The following is a 27,542-nucleotide window of genomic DNA, read 5'->3' as shown; positions in this document are numbered from 1 at the left end:
CCTGTCATCTTACTGTAAATTTGAAGATTTTTGAGTGCCAGCTTTCTCTCTATTCTGAATCATACTTTTGGAACTTGTACTTCTAGTTTTTCCCTCAGGCCATAGAAGAATCTTAGATAATAGCAGGAACCAGGACTTGGTGGTCTTCTCTTAGCAGATCTTAATTGTTCGCTTTTTTTCTGCTTTCTAGAGATCTGAAGACGATTTAAAGGCTACCCACATTTGTCATTTCCAAGTTTTTTCTTGCTATCTTTTTGGATTCGAGCTGTTTCTGAGCTGTGACTACTACTTTTTTGGTATTCAAATCTATTTTTTAACATTTAGTCTTTCTCCAACTTTCTTGTAGGATGTCTGGTAGGAGTGTCATTTAGCGACTCCTCAAAGTTTTAGGTTTTTGCTCTATGTGGGGTGATGCTAGACAGAATTCCCTGATCCAGAGCTTATCTTCCTTGGAATCCAGGAGCCCATCTTGTTGCCCTCAGAGCAGAAGGTGCTCAAGCCACCGTGAAGGGACCCCGCCCTGCACCACCTGGTGGTCATCTATTCAGCGTCTAACCCCCAGTTAACTTGACACGTGAAGGTGTCACTGTCCATCTTCGTCCCCTTCCTAATCATCCCACATCTCAATAGTGCATATGCTTAGAGAGAGCTTTACCAATCTCTGTCTGGCCTGGCTTCAGAAGAAGTGGGAACCGAAGTTTCGTCTGCTGAGCATGCGAAGGTGCTGGAGTTTGGGAGAAGTAACCTTCGGAAAGCATCAAATTCAACTTGTGGTGGAGAGAAAGGGACTAGGAAGTAGAGGCAGTGGTATCATTAGGAAGGTCCTGGGCACTGTCTGCTACATATTTTTAGTGTTGGAGTCACCAGCCACCGCCACTGAGTGAGCTCACAGTCCTCCTAGGGAGCATCTTGGACACTGAGTCATTACATTCCTTTGGAGTGATTCAGCTCAACAGCTTGACACCTTCATTAATTTTACAACATGAAGCCTGGGTGCTCTCTGCTTCCTCTTTAACAGTGCAGGGGAATTAGAAGAATATGGAAAATACAAAAGCAAGGGAAACTGGAAAAAGGAGCAGTCAACACGCTGTTGAAAGGCACTGTGTTAGGAAATCGAACTCCTTGCCTTTTCTTGGTATCTCCTGGGACCGAGCACCCAACTCTTGCCACACAGTGCTGGCACACATAAACCTTTTTCTTTTTGTTCCTGGCACGCCCGCCACCCTCCAACTTGCAGCCAGCTCGTTTGCCTTCTCTGCCGAGGTCACTGCTACCGTGATCCGTGTATAATGGCATTTTCCTCCTCTTTTCACTGTGGAGGCTATTACGGTTTCTTCTCTAAACAGGACTTCAAACAATTTGCTGCCAGTTGGATTTCAAAGCTAAGGAAAAGGCAAATGTCATCCTTTTTTTCTCTCCTCTTTGGGTAACTGCTTTGTTGGTTGCATCAAAAATTAGAGGGGCTGCTATCTAAATTCAGGTGGGGATGCATGGGGACAGGCATTTAAATTTGCTTTTCTTTCTCCCTGAAGGAGAAAATCCTTTTCCTTCTCAACCTTTCCTAAGAAGGAACTTTGATCTTCTCAACCCAGAAACAAGGGTTTTTATTTCCTCTATGGCAAGCATGTGCACTACAGCGCTTTCCATGGCGTAGTTACGGTTGCCCTCTGCATCAGCAGCTCTGCTTGTCAGGCTTTGCTACTCAAGCACCAGCTCCTTTGGGCTGCAAGTTGGCACCCAAAGTACTCTCCAAAGTCACCCTTGTGTCCCTAAAATCACTGTCACTTGATATTAAATAGTGCCTGTTGGCTTAAGATGCTTTTTATTTCCACATACATTTCTGGAAGAACTAGTTTAATAAGATAACAAAACAATGACATTCTGACAAGTAGTTCATGCAATGTTTTTAACTAGGGCCAAGAAGAAAAATTTACACGCAGAGATAGTTCACTTGGAAGGGTAGTTGTTGTGCATATGACGTTGCCACTCTTCATAAAGGCTTTTACTGCGTATATCAATGTGTTTTAAGAGAGACTAGGGTCAATAATGCATGCTGTGGAATTCATGCAGATTTACACAATAGACCTTAACAAATATTGTGTTCTATCATGTCAACTCTGTGCACTTCTACCAGAGATATTTTATTTCTTTAATGTGAAAAACAAAAGGACAGAGGAAAGTAAAACAAAGGAAATTAGGGCCCACAGCTTAATTAGTATAGGGTTGTAACCCAAATCAACAATGGGAAGGATACAATGACAAAACCCAGGAAATTCCAAGTTGAAAGAGAGGCTCTTTCCGTTAACTCCTTGAGCACCAGGGCTCTCGCTAGCTCACTGCTCACCCAGGTGCAGGAGGCTGGCTCAAGTACAATTCACTGTCTTTATTTTTGAACTTCCTGGCTTTTGTTGACTTTCCCCTGTCCTTTTCCCCCTCTGATGTAAATGAAACATACCGTGTGTGTGTGTGTGTGTGTGTGTGTGTGTGTGTGTGTGTGTGTGTGTGTGTGTGTGTGTGTGTGTGTGTATGTGTGTGTGTGTATGTGTGTGTTAATTGTAGATAAACGGGCGAAAAGTACCTCTTGATTTTGTAACCCTCAGAGAAGGAGAAAGAGGGGGGAAAAATCCCTGTCACTGTCATCTGTTCATTTTTAATGAGCAATTTAAAAAAATTGAAAATAAAAGAGGAAAATGAATAGGTGTTGAACCAGCCCGTGATATGTAAATGCCAACTAGTAATTACCTAAAACCTCAATTTTCATTCTGTTTCATCTTGCAAAACATTTCATTTTCCCCGAGTGAAAACACTTCGTTCGGGCTCGCGTGACGGCTAGGGGGCACTTTGGCTCTGCGCTGCGGCCGCCTCGGCACGGCCGGCTCAAGGTTATTCCCCTCTTGCCATTCCAGTGGCTGTGCTCCGAGCGGGCGTGGTGCCCTCCCCCCACTCCCACGAGTCTGGTTTCGGGGAGCCTTGTTCCTCCTTGTCCTTGCAGAGGATCGTATTGAATTTTGGCTGATCGAGCCTTCCTCTGCATATTAACTTTCCCCTCTTACCTGCCTGCTAGACCCTCGGCTTCCCAGAGTTGCATTTCACACTGTGAGAGCAGCTTTCTGCCAGACTCCCTTTCTCCCTTGGAGATTTCAGATGCAGCAGTCTCTATATTCTGTTTATTGCTTCCTCTCCTTCTTCCCCTTTTTTTTTTTCTTTTCATTTTGGCGGCTGGGGGCAGCTCTCCTGCCACACTTAGAAAGATGATTCTGACATTTCTTTGGCATACTCATAGGTTTTCTCTTATTCTGCTTTAGGATCTGACACCTTTTGGATGTATTCGTGCAGGATCTTGGAATGTGGGTTGGGAATGCCCCTGCTTCAGGGTGGTTGCCCTCCCCAGCCTGTTCCCTACCTAGGAAGAGGGCAGGTAGAAATGAGAAACAACGGTGAGCCTGGCTGGGACTGTCAGCCGCAGATAAGAAAGAATTCTGGATGCAGAAAACCAGAATTATGTTGTCCTAGAACCCTGGAACCAAGAGTGCTTTGCCTGGAGTCTCAAGGAACACGGTCTCTTTAGTGAGATATATAGCTTCATAATTAGCCCGTTGCATTTTTTCACGAGTGCTAGCATCAGCGTTCTACGATGTGTTTCTCTGATTAACAGCTGCTTTGCAACTATTTCCTTGTGCCACTGATGACCGTATTTGTCAGGGAACTCCTGACAGAGTACTGATTTCTTACTAAAACGCAGCATTTCTGTTTGAAGAGGCTTCTCTCATTCTAGGCACTGCCCGGCTTTTATAGTCAGTCCTTGTTAAACCTTGAGTTGGCTTTGGTCTAACGCTTGTTAACAGGATTCTGGGTATCTATCTACTTCAGAGTACGAGCGTAGGAACCTTTCACGGGCAATTTAATCTTCTCAGATGCGCACGTGTGGCTCTGCAGTGTTGGAATGGGGTTTTGGACCTGCGTGTTGGTCATTTTCTTTTGCCCTCTAGTTGTGATCTGTCTGGCTTAAAAAGGACTTGGCTTTGGTTGTTAGTGTCATTAATTTTTGAATATTTTTAGTATTTTAAAATGGCTAACGAATGCTCACATTTTTAGGAGATAGATGTGTATGTAGCACACAGGAGTGCCGGAACTGGTGACATTCCAAATATGTGTCACTGGAGACAGTGCATCAGTTTTACGTGTCAGGTGCAAAGTGCCAAGGCTCCCTCCAACCCCAGGTTCGTTATTAGGCAAGCTCTGTTCTCCCGTCCCCCTTGTGCAGAAAATACAGTGTGCATTCTGGAGATTAGAGTGTGCAGGTCTTTCGTAGGAGAGTGGAAAACACCTAGGAAGCATCTCTTGAGCGAGGACTGTCAGGAACCTCGCTTCTTCTCACCAGGGATTACTTACCCTACACGACGCATTTAACAAAACATAGTTCATCGTAGATAGCCCCTGAGTATCCTGTATTCCATTGATTTATACAGTTACAGATCCGGGTCTCTCAAACACAGATCTCTCTCAATTGGCCAATCATAATCATCTTGGATCCAAAGGTGTTTTTCAACCTGAAGTCCCCTCCTTTTTTCTTGGGTTACTGGAAGTCACTCCAGTGTAACCACTGCAAAGGCGAGGATTTACTCCTCTTTGCACCTTGATTTATCTCTAGCTTTAAGTGATGAATGGTGAAAATTAGCAAATTTCCCTAAAATTGCGGAGTTGATGGTGACAGGGTTATTTTATTTTGCTTTTTGAGGGAGGAAGGCAGAACAGAGGGTCACAGGAATAGGGGTGATGAGAAACTTTGCTTCTGTTTTCTTCTGAGTTCGTCTTATTTATTTATTTACTTTGGCGGTACGCGGGCCTCTCACTGCTGTGGCCTCTCCTGTTGCGGAGCACAGGCTCCGGACTCGCAGGCTCAGCGGCCATGGCTCATGGGCCCAGCCGCTCTGCGGCATGTGGGATCTTCCTGGACCGGGGCACGAACCCATGTCCCCTGCATCGGCAGGCGGACTCTCAACCACTGCGCCACCAGGGAAGCCCGTCATCTTTATTTTTATGAAACCAGCTACTGGTAATTCACCGTGCACTCATTAAGAACTCTCTTAGTGCAAGAGAAGGGGAAAGGAAGGCCAATTCCATTTTTATCACGGACTCAACAGCAAGTGGCTTCAACAACGGCATCAGGTGCTTTGCACCAGAATTTCCCCTGGCTTGCTGCGCTCCCACAATGTGTGCAATAAAGTTCCTGCTTCTGTTTTACATCTTTGACACTGAGGCGGAAGATTTGGCCTGAATTTGTGTAATTTAGTTGGGCACAAATATAAGCCATGACTAGTCACATTCATCTCCTAATTAGAAAATCAAACGATAGTACAGGACAGGCAGCAGGCACCCCATCATTTCACCCAACAAAAGCGTGTTGTGTGTGTTGGACCTCTGCAGAGGGAAGAGTCAGTTGAATTGCTTCATGCAGTTAATGAAAAGTGTCCAACAATAGTCGAGTGAAGGATGCAAACCGAGGGCACTGTCAGTTATCTAGAGTGTTCAAATCGTTGCAGTATGGGGAAAGGTTTTGGGAAATCTTTTACCGTCTGTGTGCGAATCATAGGGCTTGTAAAATTCTACGTTGGACGGTCCCTTTTCCGCCCTATTGAAGTGCCAGGTCCTTACAGGAAGAGAGGAGAAGAGTAAAGAGTAGCAGAAGAAATAATTAGCGGAAGGAGAGGGGTTTTTGTATCTGGACATCTTTCTTATGAAGCACATTATGTTGAGGCTGTTGGTTTGGATGCTTCATATTTTTACATCTGGCATAGTGATATCGGTGCTGTTAAATATGTGATTCGCCTGTCGCCTGCTTTTTCCAACAAAGATCAAGAGGAATGTAAACAGGCCCCAAATATACTTTATGTAGGTGTTCGACAGTATTATTTTATATGGCTTGAAATTAGTGAATGGAAACTTTAAAAGAAATTGTTCATATTTTTGCAAGTTTGAAGTGTGCCAGGACTTTGTCAAATTCCCGTTAAAGTAAACACGTCAATTTCACCTCCCTTCCAAATTCATTTATATTGCTTTTTTAAAAGGTGTTTTCTACTTTACCTGATGTTTAAATTGGATTCGCTCGTTTATGCTGTTCTTTGCTCTATCCCCCACGTTTTTCTTAAATGAATTACTAATGACAGAGCACTCCATCATTCCCTCTCTACAGCCACTTTAAGGAAAGCATGGTGATCTAAACCTTTTAACCTATTAAACATGATTTTTCCCAATTGAATCAGACCCACCACAGGTGTAATAACTAATCATTTAAACTACACCTGCTATTATGTATTTTTAAGCCATTATGCTTGTTGGATAGATGATAATTCATGTTTATTGCATTGTCCGATGGATCCGTTTTGCCTACACTAGGCTGATTAATGTATTTAAAGAAATAAGAGATGCAATTTTTTAAAAAAATTGATGGAATGCGCCAAGCACTGCATTGAGTGCACCATTAAAACCATCAGAACTTTGCTCTCTGACCAGAAATGCATATACCAAGGACTGTATTAAAAAAGCAAGGTGAAACCTGTGCGTTTTAGTGGTGGGATTCTGTTATCTTTCTCTGTCATGGAAAATTTTGGAAGGAGGAAGGAAAGGTTTACGCTTCTACTGGTGAATGTCAGGAGCTGTGCTGTCAGTATCTCTGGCTTAAGACCTGCTTGTCCACAGTTCCTCTGACACCTGGGACACGTACCAGGGCGTGTGGAGCCTGCCACATGATACAAATGCCGTCATCGTCTTGTGCATTGAAGGTGTACTTTTTCTCCAGGTGAAGAACAATTAACCCCGAGGCATCTGAGCTGTGCAGATTGGCCTTGACCCCACGGGGCCTGGGGTGGTGTAACTGTGACTAGGCCTCTCCTCCTCTTGTTTTTCTCCTTCACCACTTACCCTTCGCTCTTATCCCCTTTCCATTTTCTTCCGCCTTCCTTTCTGTTCCATCTCCTCTGCTCGTCCATCTGCCTTCTTCTTCTTCTCCTCTCCCGTTCCCTCCTTCGCCCCACTCCCTTTCCTTTTTCTCTCTTCTGTCTTTCCCCTTCCCATCTCTTCGTTAGAACGCATCCATTTTGTTGATGTTTGTCAGATTTTTCTTGATTTCGGTGCAACCTGAGGAGATCTGGTCGAGGGGCTTGGGGGTGCGTAGATAGTTTTGGGGTTCTAAAATCTTGAACATCGATTTTTCTCTAGTCCAGAACTGGTTGGTTGTCACTGCAGTTCATGATGGTGGGTAATACACTCGCAGTGTTGGACAGATTCTAACCAGTCTCAAGGAGCACTCGTGTGTCTTATCACTGACAGGCCCAAATCTGCCAGTCTGGGTACCTGAGTCCGTCCTTGAGGGAGAGGGTCTGAGGCAAGCCTCCCATGGAGGGATCCCAGGGAAAGTATATAAGAGAATTGCCCCGAAGTTCTTTCTTTCTGATTTATCCTATCTTTTGTTACCAGAGAGGTCTGTCTGGTCTCAAGATTAAATTCATATAAAATATGAAGAGGAGATTTATAACTTGTGTTCAATTTATAGCCACAGTACTTTCTGTTTGAATCTCTGTTCAACTGCTGCCCTTAGTTTGAAGGATCTTAGAAAATTTCCTTATATGTGGCCCCTTAGAAATTTTTTCTTTCAACAACTTATGAGTGAACTGCAGGGCCTGTTGACTTTACCTGTACCTTGAGACTACATCATTCTTTTGGTTTTTTTTTTTTTATTCTTTTGGTTTTGATGAGATAAATAATGCCAGTCATTTACAATGGCCCCTTTCCTATCGGGGGGCAGGTTGGCATTTCCCACCCGTTGGACTTAGTGTCCAGGGTGGAGAGCAGACAGGCGGCGTGCAAGCACATGCTTCGTGTGTGCTGAGTGATGTGAAGGTTAATACCATCAACCGTTTCCCTTCCATCCCCTACCTGGCTCATTCGTACGTAGGAAGATTTCATTAAATAATATCATTACCAGAGGTAGGTAGATAATCTGTCGGTCTGCCGGCTTGTAGCCATGAAACCCCAAACTTTATCCTTTGATAAAGGATATTCTGAAAGAATTCTGAAATTCTTCAGAATTCAGCTCCATTGCATAAGAGGGACCAGTGTGAGTGGCTCTGTGTGTTGTGTCTTACAGAAGCCTTCCCAGCCAGTGTACGCTCAGCGCTTTGCCAGTCTCTGTCTCTACATCATGGTCTCTTCCTTTCAGACGCTAGCAGCGTAGCTGGGGAAGCAGCCTGAACATTAGAAGACAGTGCAACTGTGTCTTCAGTTACATGGTGCACACTGTAAGCACTGAAGAATTTAAGAGAGTGGGGAGACCAGAGATGATTGCTTATTTAGGGAAGGCTTCGAGGAGTTAACACAGCCTGTGGAAGGGCTGTGCTGCTGCTGCTGTGTGTGTAATGTTTACACAGGTAGAGGCAGGAGAGGGAGGCCTTCTAGAAAAAGGTCATGGTGTGGGCACAGGTGTCGGGACGTGGATAAGCACGGCCAGGGGAGGGCTACCTGCTGAGGAGTGTGAAGAATCAGCTTGAACAGGGAGAACAGGAAAAGATTACTGCAGCTCTTAAAAGCTAGGCCGAGGGGATTAGATTTGATAGAACCAGATACAGGAAGCCAATGAAGGTAGGGAACCAACATAGTCTTTTATTTAAGCAGATTTTAAATGTGAGAAATAAGTGGTTAATTTGACCACAGTATTGTGCTTATTTCTATGGACCTGGGATAAACTTGTAGGATTTTTAATCTTGAAATGCAGACTACTGACGTTTACTTTTCTTCTCTGTTTTATCTCCCCTACCAGATTGCCACAGCAGTGAAGTTTCTACAGAATTCTCGGGTCCGCCATAGCCCACTTGCAACCAGGAGAGCATTCCTTAAGAAGAAAGGTACAGGTTCCCCATGGCCTTGCGCAGTGGCCTGCACAGAGGGGCTGGGGGCAGGGCGGATGGAAGCCATAGTATTGATGAATGATCTCCTATAGCTGTCCCACTGTTGTACGGGTGGGGGTGAGGGGAGCCCCCTGGTAAGGATGCAGCTTCTTTCCTTACAGTAGAGCAGAGGTGGTAGGATTCAAATAATTGTGAGCACCAGACGTAAGGCCAACAACTTAGCCCAGGACAGCCCGGCACAGGCTGCGTTCAGCAGCAGAAGAGGCCCATGGATAAGACTGGGGAGGACTCCTGCTTTCTGGTCTGTTCTTCTGATAATGACCCTGGCTGCAGAATGGCTGGCTTTAGGTTAGGAGGTCAGCTGCTTCAGTAAAGAATGAGGAAGAAAGAAATGAAGGACGAGGGAGATGAGATGACTACACAAGGTCAGGTTAAGGTCAAGCTTGGGGTCAGTCTGATGTACAGATTGAAGTGGTAAATTACTGGTTTTATGGTATTTCTGTAAGCAGGTATGAAATGGATCTTGACAAATTCAATATTGTCCGAAGCAGACAGAATCTATTTTGGTTTTATTGAAATTTAGGACATGTTTCTTTTTTTTGAGAAATATAAAAAAAACCCAAACAAACAAAAAAAAGAAATCTGACTTTTCATTCTTTGAACGTTTAATTTTCTGGAAAGCTAGGAAGTTGTTTAAAGGCCCTTAAATACCATGAGGGAGGGAAGTGAGTTTTCTCCACCCCCACTGAACAAAACTCTTTTTCCTTAATGTCGGCCTCCAAATTCTGGGTTTTGAGCTTTAAGTCATTAGTGGCTGGAATAGAAGACAGTGTGGTTTGGTGGTATTTCTTAGGTCTGCTCAACGGTATCCCACTGAAGTGATGCCACAGAACCTGGTCCCAGGGCTTTGCTCGCAGGATTTGGGCAGAATCAGCCCAAGCATTTCATTCACAGGCAGCTGTTTAGAGGCAGTCTCAAGGCCGGTCCCTGTGACTGAGTTGATGATGAGGGGTGCTGGGCGCTTCCTGGCGGCGTGATGCTTGCCCCCATCAGTAGGAGATTCGGAGATTATTAAAATTTGGAGTGCGTTGGCTGGCCCCCTCTGCAGCCATCATGCTGTAAAAGAGTTTTTCCTTGAAATATGTGTACCTATGGGGAGTAATTAATCATAAAAGCTTAGGGATTTCAGCTCTCTCATCAAAGCATTGAAGCTGGGGAAAGCTGAGCCTAAAAGCTGTGCTGATTACCCGGGGTAACCTGAGACAAAATCTATGGTTGCCGAGAGATCCTTCGCCCCAGTATATTGTGCAATATTATAACTGCCTGATCTTCTCTTCCACTGACAATGACCAGTTATTCCTCATTTTCTCTCAAACGCAGCTGGGTTAGAATTTCATTTGCAGAAGGTATTTAGAGCAATTTAGAGACAAATGTCTCTGGTGTTTGCTCGGCACTTCCCCACTGCAGGCTTTGCTGAGCAGTTTGAATATCAGGAGCTCCATCTAATCTGTTTAATTTTAATAAATCCCTGACTGGGAGAGGGAGAGAAAAAAAGAAAGAGAGAGAAACTCTGGGCCAAATAATACTTCTTTTGACTTAGTTGGCTAATAATTACTGTAGAAACTGTTCTGTACAGTTATTATTTGTTGCTCCTTAAAAAAACCGCCAAAAAACAGCAATCAATTAATTAATTCAACTAAGAGTGTTTACGCTGCGCTGAGAACAGAACAGACAAAATCCCTGCCCTCTCAGAGCTTCAGTTCTACCAGGAGAAGGCAGATGCAGCCAGTGCTGTGTGGGAATGGGTTGCACTTCTCAGTGGGGTGATTAGAAGGTGTCTCCTCGGGGAGGGTGACATGGGAGCGAAGAACTGAAGGAGATGGGTATTTGTTGGTACAGAGCGGGCAGAATTCCTTCCCAACCCTTAATGTGGTCTAGAGTTTTTAGAATTTTCGGCAGCAGGAAACTGGAGAGACATCCTACCTTTCTTCTTCTAAAGAGAGTTTACCCCACACTCAAACCTAGAGTCACTGGACTTAATCACCCATCTCCATTATCTTCTAAAATGCTGCTTCAGTCAGTAATCATCTGCTTCGCAGTTGCATCCCATTAGGGTAAGCTCTAGCAGGACCTTTCCTGGGCAGAGGATTCCAAGGTTTGATTGGCATCTGGGGAAGAAGAGCCTTCTGTGGCTTTAAACTTCACTTTTCACATTTCCGGCAGTTCCTGGGGTCAGGCACACACGATCCCGGAGCTTGGCACCATCGCTGATGGGTTGGATTGAGGGAGGAGGGGCTGTTGTGAAGGAGCGCGTCTGCCCTGTCCCTGACAGCAGTTGGGAAGGAAAGGGAGTTGGCTCACTGGTCTTTGGGGGTACGGAGCGTGTCTTGAGGGGCGGGACCAAGGTCCTGGCATCCTCCGGTCCTGTCTCCCCACAGGACCCGTTGCACCGGTGGGTTGGAGCGCTGCCTTCGGGCGAGCTCACAGCTACTGTAGTCTCGGCTTTTCCTAGTGAATGTCACTTCGGGGAATTGCATTGGAGCACTGTCTTGAATTATAATCTCAACTTTCTTTCTTTCTTTTTTTTTTTAATAAACATCTCTTTCCTGAAAAGGCAAATCCAATTTTGTTTTTCTTTTAATATTATTTAATATTTAATATAGAAATTGAGGCCCCTGTAGTGCATGTCAGTTCAGTGGAAAATGAGGGTTACTTTAGGCGCATCAGCTGAGGTTGTTTTATTGTGAACCCGCAGCCCCGAGCAGGGGCCTCGTCCCCTCTGTTACTGACAGGTTAAATGTGTGCCCTCTGAGTCTGGGGCTGGGGAGGCCGGGGACAGTGGATGGGATAGGGTTGGAAGAGCATTGGTTTGCAAGGGTCTTTTGTGTTCGTGTTTTTTTGTTTTTGTTTCTTCGAGATCTCTTTTGGATGCTTTAAAGTCTGAACATGGAGTCATTAATGAGAAACATGACGTTATTAGAATCATTTATCATTTTCTTTGAAGCTTCTACTGCCAGTTTGTGTAATTTACAACATTTCTTTCTTTTATCGGGAATTTTTTGGATGCAAGAGCAAAGCAGCTGTTCACCTTCAGAGTATTAGAATAAGTGTTTTTGTTTTCCTTCCAACCGCTTGATTCTGCAGATGACATCAACTGCAGAGTCAACCACACATGAAGATAATTGGCCTGTGTGTGGGGTGTAAGCCCTCATAGAACTGGTCTATATATAGAAGCAGTTCTTGCCAGGCAGGGATCACATCTGGGGCTTTAAGCAGGCTGCAATCCAGGAGGTTGGAGTAACTTAAAAACAGCAGTAGGGTCAGTCCAGAAAGCTAGAGGTTTGGATATTGTTGTCAGTAGGCTTATGTTGACTTGACACCCTGTCTGACCACAGAATGCAGGAGGCAGTCTGCTTGCAGACACGTTTGGCAGGCTGGGTATAAGGCGGGTAGAAGCGATGCCTGTTCGTGTCGGGTAAAGAGGTAGATGAGGTGGGGAGAAGACAGAGTCGTCTGTTAGCCCCCTCTAATAAATCTGTTGCCAAACAGGGTTCTAGAAAAAAGCTGAGCATCATCTGCTTTTTTGTGTAATTCAGCACCTGGGTGGTGCTGGCTGACCCTTTGGCTTATTGTGCCCTTCTCAAGTGTATAAGTAAAGGGCTGTATTCTCCTTCATCTAATAAATAGTCCGGGGTGGGGGGAGGGTGAAGGAAAAAGAAACAAATAAAACACACCACCATGCTTTCTTATTCTAAAAGGTGAAACAAGATCTTATCTTTCTTCTGTTCCTGGAAGCGGAACCCCCAGTAGCAAAACTGCCTCTTTGCTGGAAATGAGCTTGAGGAGGAAACCTGATGGTCTTCACCTTGGTAGTGGGGTGGAGGTGAAGGGCTTCTGTCACTGGAGTATTTGAAGGGGGAGTGAATTCTTACACAGATTTCAATTTAACTCTCTTTTATTACTTTTCTTTTTTATCATTTAGGTCCATTTCATGAGGTAGTTTGCATGTCCTTGAATGGAATCTCGTTACCATGAAAGCTTTTTTAGCATTGATTTCATAACAGTCTTAATTTAATAGCTCCATCATTACTGAGTAGCTCTGGGAGTGGGGCCTTGGCTTTCCAGGTCACTGACCTTTTAATTACAAACCTTGTTCTGATGGCCAGGTTATCGACTGGACAGCTCCCAGCTTGTGCCCCCAGGATGAAAACGAAAATAACTGTGTTTCCTCCCCCATCTCCAGGAAAAAAAAATTGTAACCTCATGTGTTTCTAAAATTAATTTTCTCCTTCAGCTTTGCTTTATAATTAATTCTTTAATGTGTCTTAGTAAAGCCAGAGGATTTTTATAACGCTGTTTTTTCTAGAGCTTGGGTCCAGCGGATAGCGGGGAGGGGGCGGGGAAGAGGGACGAAGAGCTTGCCAGCCACCACCCCATGCTTGATCGGCGTTTCCTCGTCCTCAGAAACTCCTGTGGCTGAGCTGGAAAGAACAGTATTGGCTCTGTGAGGAGCTGTCGGGCCCTTCTGATTCTTTGTTAAAGAGATGTGGATTGTGGCGTCAAGATATGGATTCATTCCTGCATTTGCGGGAGTCATCGAGCCTTGTGTATCATGGACATTTTAAAGAGACGTTCCTGTTCTTTTCTTTGAGAAAAGAACAGGGTTGGACGAGTTTTCTTTACTGTGTCTTAGCTCTCTGCTAGTTTTGGGTGACTGGAGGGAACTGGGACCCTCCATGTGGGGTTTCTGCTCAGTTGGGAGCTTGGGTCGATCTAGGTTCTCCCTCACTGATGATGAAGAGGGAGAGAAAAAGGGGAGGACTGTGGCCTGTAAGTAGGACGACCATTGGTTCTGGTTTACCCAGGACTGTCCTGGTTTTAACACTGGAATTACTACGTCTTGGGCAGCCCCTGAGGCCATATAAGCCTTACTCAGGAGTGAGAGCTACCGAGAGAGACAAAGCAGGTGTTTTTTGGAAGCCGGGGGAAGAAGTCCACTAGCAGTTGGTCCCCGAGAGTTCAGCCTGCCGTTGAGTGGCATCTTCCTCAAACGCTGCCCGCTTGCACTCCCCTGGCCCGGCCCGGCCCTGCCCTGATGTGGGTCCAGTGCAGGGGGTCTCTGGCGGGGAGGCCGTGCCCTGCAGGCAAGGGAGGGCTGCCGGAGCCGATGCAGAAAGGGCTGTGTGTGGCGGCCGCACGCGTTCCCGAGGATGATTGAGCATCTCCATCCATCTGTTGTGAACGGAAATCTTCCTTCCCTGCCAGTCTTGCATCTGCATATCCGTCACCTGCTGTTCTGGACCAGCCTATTCATCACACTGACTGGTGTTCCCCCCATCAATTTTCCTGCTCCCCTTGTTATCCAAACTTGTCTTAACTCCACAGATTTTTCTCAGCATCCAGGATGAGAGCTAGAGCAGCCAGACTAGCTGAACATCGTGGCTTCCCCATTCAGAGGGGGAGCTGGTAGCACGTGCTCCCTGCCAGACGGCTGAGTCAAGTGGGTTTCTACACTTCATCCTGCGATGAGGGGACAGTAGCACTGAGGAGCTTGGAGGGGGAATCAGCTCTTTTAGATTTACTGAGTTGTTTTGAGATTTTTCTCTGAAAATGAAGAATAGCTCTTCCTTTCTTAACTTGTGTGCCTGGAACAATATTACAAAGAAGAGCAAAGCGACACCCTCATGTACAGTAGTATCATTTTTAAAGGTTTTTTTTTTGAAAAGTTAAGATATGTACATGGTTTCAAAAATTCAAACAGCGAAGAAGGATAGACAGTGAAGAAGAAGTCTTCCTGTCATCTCTCGCTCCTGTCGCCCCCGCCATCCTCTGTCTCAGAGGATGCTGCTATGAACAGTTTTTGTGTATCATTCCAAAGATCTATCCATATAAAAGCACGTTAATATTTATTAACATAAACACCTTTTAAATACAGTGGTAGCATATTTCACACTTTAGCTTATGCTTGTCATTGTATCTTGGCACTCATTCCACATTAATACATACAGATTTGCTTCATTCTTATCAGTGGCTGTGTAGTATTCCATTGTCTTCCTGTATCATAATTAATGTTTGAGTCAGTCCCAAGTTAGTGGACATTCAGGTTGATTCCTGTCTTTTGTTGTTTCAAACAGTGCCTCAGTGAATATTCTTGCATATGCATTTTCTTAAAATTTCAGGAGATCATGTCCCCCCCCCAAGAAAATAAAACTGTTTTCTAATATAAACATGGCTATAGGTAGACAGAAATTAATAAGAGAAAAAAACCAGTGTAACAAATTATTATTAACACTTAGCCCAGATTTGGATTCTGAGGGGACATTCTGGTCACTGGTTACATGAAAAATGCTTTCTTTCTAGAAGAATCCTTTTTTAATCCCATTTTTTGAAGGGATATGGGCTCATAGATATAATTTTTGATTCAAAATAAACATTCAAATAAATGGAAAGCTTCAGAAACTTGAAAGTTAGTACCTGTTTTCAAATGAAGTACAATTCATCAGTATCCATGGGGGATTGGTTCCAGGACCTCCAGGGATATCAAAATCCAAGGATACTCAAGTCTCTTATATAAAATAACATAATATTTGCATATACCCTACACACATCCTCCCATATACTTTAAATCATCTCTAATTTTACTTATAATACCCAATACAATGTAAATGATGTAGTTGCCTGTGTTCAGCAAATTCAAGTTTTGCTTTTTGGAACTTCCTGGAATTTTTTTCTCGAATACTTTTCATCCATGGTTGGTTGAATCTGTGGATGTGAAACTGGATATGGAGGGCTAACTGTCGTCTCTCAGTATCCAAGCAGGGATTGGTTCCAGGACCCGCCAGGGATACCAGAATCCATGGAAGCTCAAGTCCTGTAGTCTGCCCTCTGTATCCAGGTTCAGCATCCATGGATTCAGCCCTCCTCAGGTTGTGTAGTACTGTAGTATGTATTGACAAAAATATGCATGTAAGTAGACTTGCGCAGTTCAAACCCGTGTTGTTCAAGGGTCCACTGTATGGCTTAGTTTTCTTTTGTCGTAGTTGGATGTGTGTGGGTCCTGGGCCATAGGTTACGTGGGCAGCCTTTATTCAGTGCCTGGTGTGTGCAGAGTACTATTTATTACATTAGGGCTTCATGAAAGGAAAATGAGGTACTTGTTTTACAGACGAGAAGCTCCTTGGGAGGTGGGAATGGATGCTGAGTGCTTATCAACCCTATCTATGTCTGTCCATGAAACATAGCAGTACCTCAGAAGTCAGCAAAATCTGATGAGGGAGCCATGGAGTATAAAGCTTGGTAGGACTGTGAGCTCCTCAAGGTGGGTGACCACGTCTCACCCTCCTGGCATCCTCAGCAGCGACATAGCAGCCTGGGTCAGGGGCTCATGAACGAGGGTTGAGTGACTGGGTGATGAGAGTTAGAAGACACTTACTGGGGAAAGTTTCAAAAGGATATCAGTTTTCCCTAAGTCTACAGTTTGTTTATTTGTTCAATCCTACATACCTGTAAAATGGTTTCAGAATTGCTATCCCATAGGCCTTTACCCAATACTCTAGTGTTTATATAAACAGTGTTTATATGCAGTTCCTTTGTCTTTAGTCTTATTGAATCCAGTGAAAACACTGTTTTTTCAAAGTTACTTAGGTCTGCAGAGCTCAGTTTTGGCCTAGACATTGAGGGAGGCAGTGGGTGTAGATGGTCGGAGAGGAGTGGGAAGGGCATCATTAGCGAGGGGAGGCTCATGCAGAGACACGTGTGCAGTTGGCTGGGTTGGCCCATGGGGTCCTCAAAAAAGAAGAGAATCGAGGTTGGTGAGATGGGCAGTGAGCAAGGAGCCAGTGTTAGAACTCAATATTATAAATAATAGTTGAGAACACTTTCTGAACTGGTTGAAACTGAAACTCTATTTGAGGACATTACTCTGGGCTCTGTAGTTAAACTGAATTGGCCTGCCGATAATAAGACCAGCCACAAGGAAGGTCCTGCCAAGTCCTTTGTTAGGTGTGGAGAGTAGCAGTAGAAATGGAAATAGAAATGACAACATATTTATGTAGAGAACTTTGTGGTTTACAAAACACATATATTAGTTAATGTCTTCTTCACTGTAAACTTCTCCGTGATTATAGGCAGGTTAATAGATATTTGTTGAATGAATGACTACATGATTTAAATCTCCCATTTTACAGATGAGGAAACTGAGGCATAGAAAGGTTAAGTAGTGCAAATTAATGGCAGAAATAGAACTAGGACCAAGTCGTCTGACTAGAATTCTTTGAACTATACAATCTGCTTTCTGGAAAGGAAGGACAGAACCACAGACATGGTAGAAAAAAAGAGTAAGCCATGCTCAGTAGTAGATGGGATGTGTGAGGTGAGGAGATGGGACTGAAGGTGACCCTCAGGGTTGTTACATTGTGTTAAGAGGCTTTATTGATGTGTAACTGACATACAATAAACTATACATATTTAATTTGTACAATTAAAAAAACTTGACCTATGTATATGTACCTGTGAAACCATTGTTGTAATCAAGAAAATGAACACACTGGGACTTCCCTGGCGGTCCAGTGGTTAAGACTTCGTGCTTCCACTGCAGGGGGTGCAGGTTCGATCCCCGGTCAGAGATCTAAGATCTTGCATGCCATGCGGTGTGGCAAAAAAAAAAAAAAGGACATACTGATCACCCCCCAGATGTTTCCTCATGCCCCTTTGTTCTCTTCTTCCCGCCACCCCCCATAACTCTGGTTCCCAGGCGAACACTGATCTGCTTTCTCTCACTGTAGACTAGCTTGCATTTTCTAGAACTTTATATAAATGGATTTGTGTGGTATGTCTCCCTTTTTTGGTCTGGCTTTTTTTGTTTTTAACTCAGCATGATTATTTTGAGATTCATCCATGTTATTACATGTGTTAGTGGTTCATTACTTTTTCTTGCTGAGTAGTATCCCCTTGTTTGGGTATCCTACAGTTTGTCCATTCACCTGTTGATGGACATTTGAGTTGCTTCCAGGTTTTGGCTATTAAAAGTTAAACCTGCGGGCTTCCCTGGTGGCGCAGTGGTTGAGAGTCCGCTTGCCGATGCAGGGGACACGGGTTCGTGCCCCGGTCCGGGAAGATCCCACATGTCGCAGAGTGGCTGGGCCCGTGAGCCATGGCCGCTGGGCCTGCGTGTCCGGAGCCTGTGCTCCGCAACGGGAGAGGCCACAACAAGTGAGAGGCCCGTGTACCGCAAAAAAAAAAAAAAAAAAAAAAAAAGGTAAACTTGTTGGTATCATAAAAATTCAGGCAACAGGAACCTCTAGGAGTTCTGAGCAGAGGGGAATTTAATGTAAGAAGTTAGGCATTTACTCCCTTATGAAAGGGCCGGAGGAGCGGACACAAGGCCACGCCTCCAGGAGTGACTTCCAGAACACTGAAGGACTAACTTGCTGGGAAAGCTGCTCCCTCTGCTTGGCCAGGAAAGTAGGGAATTAGGAGGCTACCACTTGGAACTTTTGAGTTCAAGAGCACACCCTTTTTGCTGTGTTCCAGAGATCAGGAAGTCACTGCTGCCACCACTGCAGTCATTGTGTCCTGACATCCGTAAAAACAGCGACAGGACTTTGGAATATGAACTTAGCTTCTACCTCTGACAGAATTGCCTCTTGACCCTCATGAACGAAGCTGGAGGCTAGAGATTGGACACTGTAGTAGGAAACCTTGGTGTTTCTAGTATTTGCTTGACAATGTCCTGGTGTTTGCAACCTCAAATGCAGCGCGTACAGGTCTTTTGCCTCATTTCCACTTTCTGAATCACCTGTGAGTGCACCTAATTCCCAGCCAGAGTTCTAGTAGCCGAGGAGTCTGGGAAGTGTTGCTGTTAGTGTTCCAGCCTCTGGTATCAGAAGTCCCACTAGAAAGAGGTGGGAGTGGATGCTGAGTGCTATCAGAGGAATCCATAGGAGAAAAAAGATTCACAAATGCAACATAATTGCCCCCAAACAGGGTACCAGCACATTTATATCACAAGCCTCTTTCTTACTGAAGGCTTAACTTGGTATTTTTCAAGCCGTTTCGATAACAGCCTACAAAATGAGGGAAGCATTCATTTTGCTGCAAACGATGCTAACAGAAAGAGTCAGCCAAAAGAGAGTTTGTGTTTTCAGTCTGGAAGCAGGTGGCAGTGGTTTATGTGTAAATATAAAGTATTTCATTCATCACAGAGCAAACTGTGTATATATAGGAGGAAAGGATACTTTTTTAGTTAACTGTTTTTGTTGTTTTCGAGAAGAGCTGGGCCTTTAATTGTTAAGAAAAGCAGTAGTGATGTATCTCCAGTTTGTTCCAGAGATAAATATTGATGTGTTCTGTATCACCACTGGCCTTCTGAGATGATTTTAAGAATACTTACCCTCCTTTCTGGCCTCACTTGGGGATGCAAGTTCTTCTAATGAGATTTGTCTGCTAAGGGTAGGCAAGGGAGTTTTCACCAGAGGGACTACGTGAGACGTGGGTCTGTTGGAGCTGCTGGAAAATGTTGGAAGTAGGGAGGGACTTCTGAAACTTAGCACAAGGTAGAACTTAAGGCCATCTACTGAAAAATATTTTATGTTGATTGGACGATAATTAGAAGGATTTTTAATTAACTCTGGATAGTAGTCATTCACTAATCCATTGTTATATTTACATTTTTGAGTCTATGCCTTATAAAAATAAATTTATCTGCTGCTGCTGCTGTGTGTGTATTAGAGTATGTGATTTGTGGAGCATAAGTTAGCGTGCTTTTATTTTATTTTTATTTATTTATTATTATTATTTTTTTTTGCGGTGCGTGGGCCTCTCACTGTTGTGGCCTCTCCCGTTGTGGAGCACAGGCTCCGGACGCGCAGGCTCAGCGGCCATGGCTCACGGGCCCAGCCGCTCCACGGCATGTGGGATCTTCCCAGACCGGGGCACGAACCCACGTCCCCTGCATCAGCAGGCAGACTCTCAACCACTGTGTCACCAGGGAAGCCCAGCGTGCTCTTATTTTAAATGTACTTTTCATTGTAGACTTGGCTGGGTTGGTCAGTCAACAGCTTTATGTTCTTTCCATTTTTGAAGTAGAGGTAACTCACTAAAGGTCTTCAGTAAGTAGAGTGATGGGGCTCTCGTTCTCTCTCTCTCTCTCTTTTTACACACACATGCACACACACACCAGCTTATATTTAAATTGCGCTAAGAACTGAATGACTGTACTGATTTTTCCATTCCAACTTTAAACAGACCTGTGTTTGAGTTTCTAAAACATTCTGATAGGAGCTGGTCTTCTCAGATCTCACCCCTTTCATCAGTCAGAAGACTTGGGAGTGCTCTAGTCTCTTACTGTTAATGATTCTTTTTAGATTTAAAGCCCTTTAAAGTAATCTTTCTGTAATTAGATTGTTGAGTAGATTGTCTTTAGCAGTATGGTGGTCTTTAAATTTTGTGTAGATTTTCAGTTTGTTAAATGATTGCAAAGGCTTTCATTCATAAAGTTGAAGTTTTCCTTATCATGGCATTTCAGGGGAAAAAAATCATGACCCCCGGTGATAAATTAAATATCACAACCACATAAATGTCATCTTTTCAGTGAAACCTACAGTGCATAGGAATGGGACTCTCTTGCACTCTGTTTTTGGCTTCAAGCTGGATCTGTACTCTTAACCAACAAGAAAAATATTTTGCCACCAACAGTGGTGAACCTGTGAAGCCGAAGAACAAAGCCATACCCTCTTCTGCTTTGTGAGTCACAAACAGAATTGTCAATTAAATTATTCTAATTGCAAATTTTGGGGTCTTGGCCGAAAGAACACAGGTTGAGTTTGAAGAAGAGGCAGTTTAAAAAATCAGTTTAACTTTTACAAACGGAGCTAATTTGTACAGAATGTAATTGGAAGAGAGTAAATACGGAGTTTCATGATGACCTCTTTTGAGTTCATTTCTGGTATTTACTTATTTTTTTTTTCAAAGGCTGTCCTTTACGCAGCCCTGGAAAGAGGAGACTAAGTACTAAAATAAAAATAACAGAAAATAGCACTGTTCTCTGGAAGCCCGTAATACCTGATTTTGAAAGAGTTTTACCATTCATTCGTTCATCCATCCAAGTATTTATTGAGTGCATATTTTTTTTACTGTGCTGGTCCTGGGACTGAAACTATAATGGTAAATAAAACAGCATTCTGGGGTAGAGACAGACTCCCCCAGAAATGTGAAATGTGCAAAATTGTTACAAGTAAGCAAGGTGCTAGGACAGAGAATATTGGGAGCCAATATTCTTTGAGCCAGCTCAAAGACGCCAAGGAAGGAAAGGAGGTTGACTTGATCTAGGAACCCATGCTGGGACTGTAGTTGTGAGTGAAAAGAAGAGGGACCCCTCAGCAGCTTCCATCTGGAGATGCCATTGGAAAAAAAAAGGTTCTGTTGGAGTTTCATATCCCCCAATCTGGAATCTTTTGTATCATCAGTTACCAAGTTCAGCTGTATTTACCATGCATTCCTAGTCTGCTGTCTGCTGAGCACTGTGCTAAGTGCAGTTGGGACACAAGTGGTCCATGCCCTCAGAGAACTTGGTGATGAGACAGTAGGAACTACTTAGTAATACAGTTACTGTAATTTATAAGTAAGCCTGAGGTGATAGATACAGACTTTATAATAACCACCAGCATATGTATTCTGCTTTATAATTTAAAAGCATTCTCACATGCATTTGCTCATTTAATCTTCACGGTAACCAAGTTATATCCTCAAAAAATGTGCAAGTGAGCATGGAGATTTACGGAAGTCCACCATATTTGAGGAACGGGTCTCTGTCATCACTGAGTCATTGAATTTCAATGCACCGTCTGCTCATGTGGACCAGGGTGCTCTCCCTGAAGAATCATATTATTAAAAATGAAATTATTTTGCCCATGCCATTTCATAGACATTTCTATTATCAGGAATAGAAGATGAATTTAATTTTAGTTTTATTTAGTTCTGGAGGTTTTCTTCTTGCTGCCTTCCACAAGGGCACAACCCAGAGAGTCCATCCCAATGTTTGGGAAGAGGAAGGCCTGGGCTTGTGGAGGACGGTTCTGTTAGAGAATGCCTTAGAGAATGCCGTTGACTCTGGTGTTCTGTACAGAGCCTTTTATCAGGACAGGAAAGGGTAAATAGGGCTATCTCTGCAACGGCGGAGAGGTCGAATGGTTACATTACACAATCTTCTAGAGCATCTTGCAGCAAATACATGGGTTATATTAAAAATTGCAATCATATCATTTTTATAGTAAATTGCTGACCTTATGCAGTAGAATCAGCTTTATTGAATTTCGCCAAAAATGCGTTTATAATTCTGCCATACACACGTGATATTCATGTCCTTGCTGTCCATGTGGAAATGTCCCTTTTTACGATGTTAACCAGATTAAATCGACTGTCTCCTGAGCTGCCGAGCCTCACCTTTAAGATCCACTCTCAGGAGTCGGACCTCCACAGAGCAGCGCTCACCTCCCTCAGTTCGGATGTCAGCGCACAGAACGCTGGAGTCTGGCACATTAGGAAGCCTTGCCCCAGTGGCACAGGTTTGGCCTTGAGATTATTTCCAGGTGATTCCAGGGCAGTTAATGTATATCATGTATGCTGAATGCTCACAAGGACTTACCATAATTACTGTTTGTTTTGAGGGAATGGTAGGTATTTGTTTAAAAGGATTTCATGCTGAACCAAGAGTATACAGGTACAGTTAGTTCTCAGCTATTCACTTGTGAATATTCATTGCAAAAGTTTAATCTTAAACCAGTTTTCGTTTCTCTGTAGCTCTGCTCCCTCTCTAACCAGTGTGGGATCACGCGGCAAACTAATTTTAATGTTAGTCTAACAGAAGCACAATCAGGAAGTTGTAGTGCATATTTAAAGTGAAACGTCAGAGTTTTTAAGTTATCTGCTTTTTAGAATCATTTGCTTTGAGTTTATCTCTCCTTTTCATATATCTATTATCTACATACCTACACATGTGTTTGTATAAATTGCTGGTTCCCAGACAATTTTGCATACAGAAGCAATATGATACGGTGGAAAAATCATCCATCCATCCATCCATTTACTGACCATTTATTAAATGTACATTTTCTTCACGTCCCGACATTTATGCTAACACTGAAATTACAAAAATAAGGTTTAAATCAGAAGTCTAGTGAGATTCCGTGGTATGCAAACAAGTGTAGGGTGGGTGATAAAATGTTACAGGGGCTGTGATAGGTATTGGTATAGAGGCCCAGAAGAGGGAGTGATCAGTTTCGTGGTGGGTGAGGAGGACCAGCAGGGAAGCGTTGAAAAATGAGGAGGGCACCCTTATAGGAGTCCAAGAGGATTAGTAGTCTTTAGGGTTTGGGGAGTGGTGGTGGCTTTAATCCATGCCAGGGTGGGATGGGAACGTAATCTCCAAGGAAGAAGTGATCCGGAGAATCAGGAAGCAGGCTGGTAAGTTGGAGAGGTAGGCAAGGGTCAGAACTTACATGTGTTAACGCAAGGGTTTGGAGTTTATTGTGTGGACAGCGGGGAAGCCATTGAAGAGTTTTATGTGGTGTAGTAATGGATCCTATTTGTGTTTCAGGAAGCTTGCTCTTTGGGTAGGGTGGGCAGTTAGGAGTTCACTGCAAGAATCCGGGTGAGAAGGGCAGTTGTGAGGATGGAGAGGATGATGAATTAGGGAGAGTGAGGAAGTAGAATCTGCAGGAATTGGTGGCTGAATAGAATCAAGGAATGAAGGAGAGGGAGGAATCCAGGCCTGGCGAGCTGGCCTGGAGGAGAGCAAGTGAAAGAGTGGGAAGAGTACTGGGCCCAGAGTCAGATGGCGTGAGGGAAGGAGGCCTGGAAGGGAAGTCCTGTAGACCGCTGTGATGTGGCCAGGGATTCTGCGGCTGGAGCACCGCAGTCAGTCTGTGCCACTGTCATCGTCAAGCTATGCCATGTAGGTCCCCTGGCTCTCAGAGTTGCTTCCACAGGGTGACTGGTAGGCTTACTCCCTCCCCATAGACATTAAGAGGTTTCACTGAAATCTGAGACTTTCTAAAGAAAGAGAAGATGGCATTTGTGAAGCAAGTGTTATTTTATCTGGAAATGGCTTCTCGGTGAGAAGCCTGTCACTGCTTCCTGGTGAAACCTGCCCCTCCTGCCAAGAAGAGGGTCCCACTGAATTGGACCATGGTCATCGTGGGCTGCTGTTCCCACTTGCCCCTGAAAACATCCTCCTGAAAGCCCCTTCTCCCCCCCACCCCCGTCACCTACTCCTTATTTGCTCTTCTGTGAGTTCGTCCATTTCTGTCATGTTTGTATGTATTCCCTCTGATCTTTTCGTTCGTGACAGGTGGCTTTGCTGATGTGGCCTCCAGGGGCTCCCCGCACGCTGGATGACATGGTGGTTACAATGACCTGACCCTGCAGGCGCCTTGGTTTTCTGGTAGCAGGTGGCCTTCTTGGTACCTTAACTGTCACAGATCGATGAGTCAGAGGGGTAAAAAGGTGTGGAGTTAAGGCAGAGAGCCCCAGCGGTCAGAAGCTCCAACAGGAGAGAGAGTGAAAAAGATCTGGTTAGTACATGAAACGACTTCCTGGGAGATGTTACTAATTTCCAAGTCACCTGTAAGAGGGGTGGAGAAGAGCATTTTGCTTCTTCAGTCTCCTCCTCTGGCGCCGGTCCAGCTCTCCTATAGGGCTCTCAGGCACTGTAGCTGGAAAAGTCTTCCTTCCCAAGGGCTGCGGCCTTAGACGCCCTTGCAGCTCCATCCGGTTCCATGCCTGGGGCCAAAGTCTATTTGTGTTGACACTGAATTGTGATCTGCAGTTTCGAAAAGCATATAGGTTGTATACTTTTAAGTATATCTGAAAGCAGATTTCTTCTCTGTAGGCGCCTTGCTCATTTGTCTAGCCTTTCCACGGAAAACAGCCTCCTTGCTTGATTTGGGGCTGCTTTAAAGCACATGCTGAGCATCTCTGGGCCTCACCCCTCCCGCCTCCTCATTAAAACCACCTGCAGGACTAACTGCCTCCCCCAACAACTTACACCAGCCCTACCTCGTCTCTCATTGACCATTTCTGGCTGAGACCCTCGCTATAGCAGTTTGCTTTGGTGGCTTTCGCCTCTTCCTTCTGCCTTTTTAAAAATTATGATTAAAAACTTTAAATAAATATTAAATTTAAAAAATGTAAAATGAATGGTTTGGACCTTTGGTATTGTTATCCATTCACCCTCTGGTAGAGTCTTCAAGACATTGACCTAAAGAGCCTTCCTCCTTCTTCCTTCCCTATGTACATAGTGGGGAGAAGGATGGGGAAAATGACAGAGAAAAACATGTTAAAAATGATTTTTAGTGTACAACAAGACAGGGAAAAATCAATCTTTAAGGAAACCCAAAAAAAGCACCTCTCATTACAGTAATTAAACGGCAGCATTTAACCTATCAGAATATGCTGTATGTGTGAGACAAGCCAGGGAGCTGTGTGTTTGAAATTAGAGCTCTAATCCTCAGGGAAGAGAATAGTTAACTAGTTTGTTTTTGAGGTGCGAGAGCAGAGCTGGGAAGGTGTGAGTGTGTGCCTGTGCGTGTGTGTGTGTGTGTGTGTGTGCGTGTGCTTGTGCTCGTGCTCGTGTGGGTGCAGGGCTGGGGCTGTGTTTACCGGGAATACCCTGGAGGTCGATATTTATCAGCACCTGTGTGCTGTCAAGAAGCACACAAGCTGCTGTTGCCCGTTCATTAGCTTTTCAGAAGAGCCCGGCGTCACCTGTGGCTGGGCATTGCATCAGAATAGTAGAGCTTGCTTCATTCTGGCCCTCTGGGACTCACAGGAACAGATTTGAGAGACAGGATGAGACAGACGGAGAAAGAGAGACACAGGAATTAGGGGAAGGAAGAAAGTGGAATAATTTTCGAGAGTGCACGGCACAGACTCCCCAGGACAAAGCACTACAGCTTGTTGGGCTGGCACTTGGGAAGGGTGGACATTTCGCAGAGCACTGGGCAAAAGGGATGGCTCACAGGCAACCTTCTCTATACAGGGGTCCCCTGCCAGTGTTCACTGCTGTTGGCAGGGTCCCTTTTATGCCGTCAGGCAGTGTTGGGGTTTATGTGAATGACAGAGATTGGCACTGTGTCCTGTCTGCACGCTTTAGTGGCTTAACCTCTGTCTTTCTGTACCCCTGGCTGGAGTTTGGGGCATTGTTCATGCCCTGCCCCTCTGGAAGCTGCTGCATTTTCTCTCTAGATATTCTCAGAGCTTGGCAGCTGCAGTCGGAATTCCACAGGATAGGCTGCCACGTGGCAGAGGGGAGCCTGCCCATCTGTTCCTGTGCCCCTCATTAGGGGATATGCTCTTTGGTGACTTGGGGGGTGGGGGAGTGCTGAGACACATGTGATCCTTTTAGGCTCCCAGTCTCTGTGGTCCCTGTGACGGCAGGACGGGTTTCTACTATACTAATAAGGAGCCCTGGGGATGCTGGTTACAGTGTGATAATTGTCGTCTTGGGCCAGAGGAGTGTTGTGCACTAACCTCATCCTGGGGAAGTGCTGATGAAACCCCGACTCTGCCTCAGTGCCTGATTCGGGGCTGGGGGAGCAGGGGAGGTTGCCAGTGTTTCTCCTGGTTCATTATTACCAGGCTTGCTTGTCTTTGGGGCATTTCATGAAAACTTCTTTAGTTTTCCTTAAGAACTTTGAAGAGCCAATGAGCCTGATGGAAAATTTTCTGTAATAGCTCAGTACAGCAGCACCCTTCACAGATACCGGCTGATTAATCCTCAGAGCGCCCTGGGGGCAGTGGAGGGGACGATAGTGGTTCTGGTGTTTTTTATCCCCATTTTATAGACTGAGAGACTGAGTCACCTGGAAGAGACTGTGGCTTGGGCCAGAGGGAAGGCGCAAATCTGGAAGCTGAGGTTTAGAGCTCCCTACCTTTTGGCTTTTGTTGGAACTGCCTTAAGTCATTTAGGAAATCACCCTGGGTTTTGCCTTCCCATCCTTTTTGTTTTTTTCCACTTGCTGCTGTGTCTTAGACATAACTTCATATCCATAAGTATAGATCTCTATTGTCAGTTTTGATCACTGCCAGGTATTCTGCTGAGGGTATATACCATAATTTATTTTAACCCATCCCCGTGATGGACATCTGAGTTATTTTCACTTTTCACCATTATAACAACTCTTCTCTAATATCCTTGAGAAATGGGTATTTTCTTACTTTTTGGGATTACCTTTATAGGGTAAAATCCTTTGAGTTGGAAAAGAAAATGGGCTTGTTTTCATTTTCCTGTCTTTGCTGAACAGCCCCCTAAAGAGGCTGCCGCAGCTTCCAGCCTCAGCACCTAAGGTCAGTGCTCTGAGTATGAGTTCCAGCTCCATGGTGTCCTGCCGGCTGGCTTTCAGGATTTCATCTTTCAGTTAAGCAGTGAAACTTCCCGACCTCAAGAGCTTAGAGATACTTGCCTGTTTGTTTCTTTTATCGTTTTAGTTTTCTTTTATGGAATTTGTTTTGTTGTTAGTAGAGCAACAAGGAATATAACAGTTTTTTCCTCGGGACCAACCTGGTCATCCTAGTATTCATTGAACAATCTATGTCTTCCCCTACCCATTTCACCTGTCACCCTTGTCATGTACTAGACTCTTA

The 27,542-nt window shown here is 44.4% G+C and overlaps 1 protein-coding gene across 5 annotated transcripts in view; it reads left to right on the top strand.

Annotated features, from left to right (window-relative positions):
* PEX14 (peroxisomal biogenesis factor 14) overlaps nucleotides 1-27,542 on the top strand; it is a 137,413-nt gene that overhangs the window by 43,040 nt on the left and 66,831 nt on the right. For all 5 annotated transcript variants that reach the window (XM_060141470.1, XM_060141469.1, XM_060141467.1 and 2 more), the window contains one exon: nucleotides 8,816-8,900. In XM_060141470.1, coding sequence (XP_059997453.1) covers nucleotides 8,816-8,900 — 85 coding nt within the window. The remainder of the gene's footprint in view (nucleotides 1-8,815; nucleotides 8,901-27,542) is intronic.

Source organism: Lagenorhynchus albirostris, chromosome 2 (assembly GCF_949774975.1).
Source record: "Lagenorhynchus albirostris chromosome 2, mLagAlb1.1, whole genome shotgun sequence".
NCBI lineage: Eukaryota > Metazoa > Chordata > Mammalia > Artiodactyla > Delphinidae > Lagenorhynchus > Lagenorhynchus albirostris.
The sequence above is the reverse complement of the archived record's forward strand: the minus strand, read 5'-3'. Positions and strand labels throughout refer to the sequence as shown.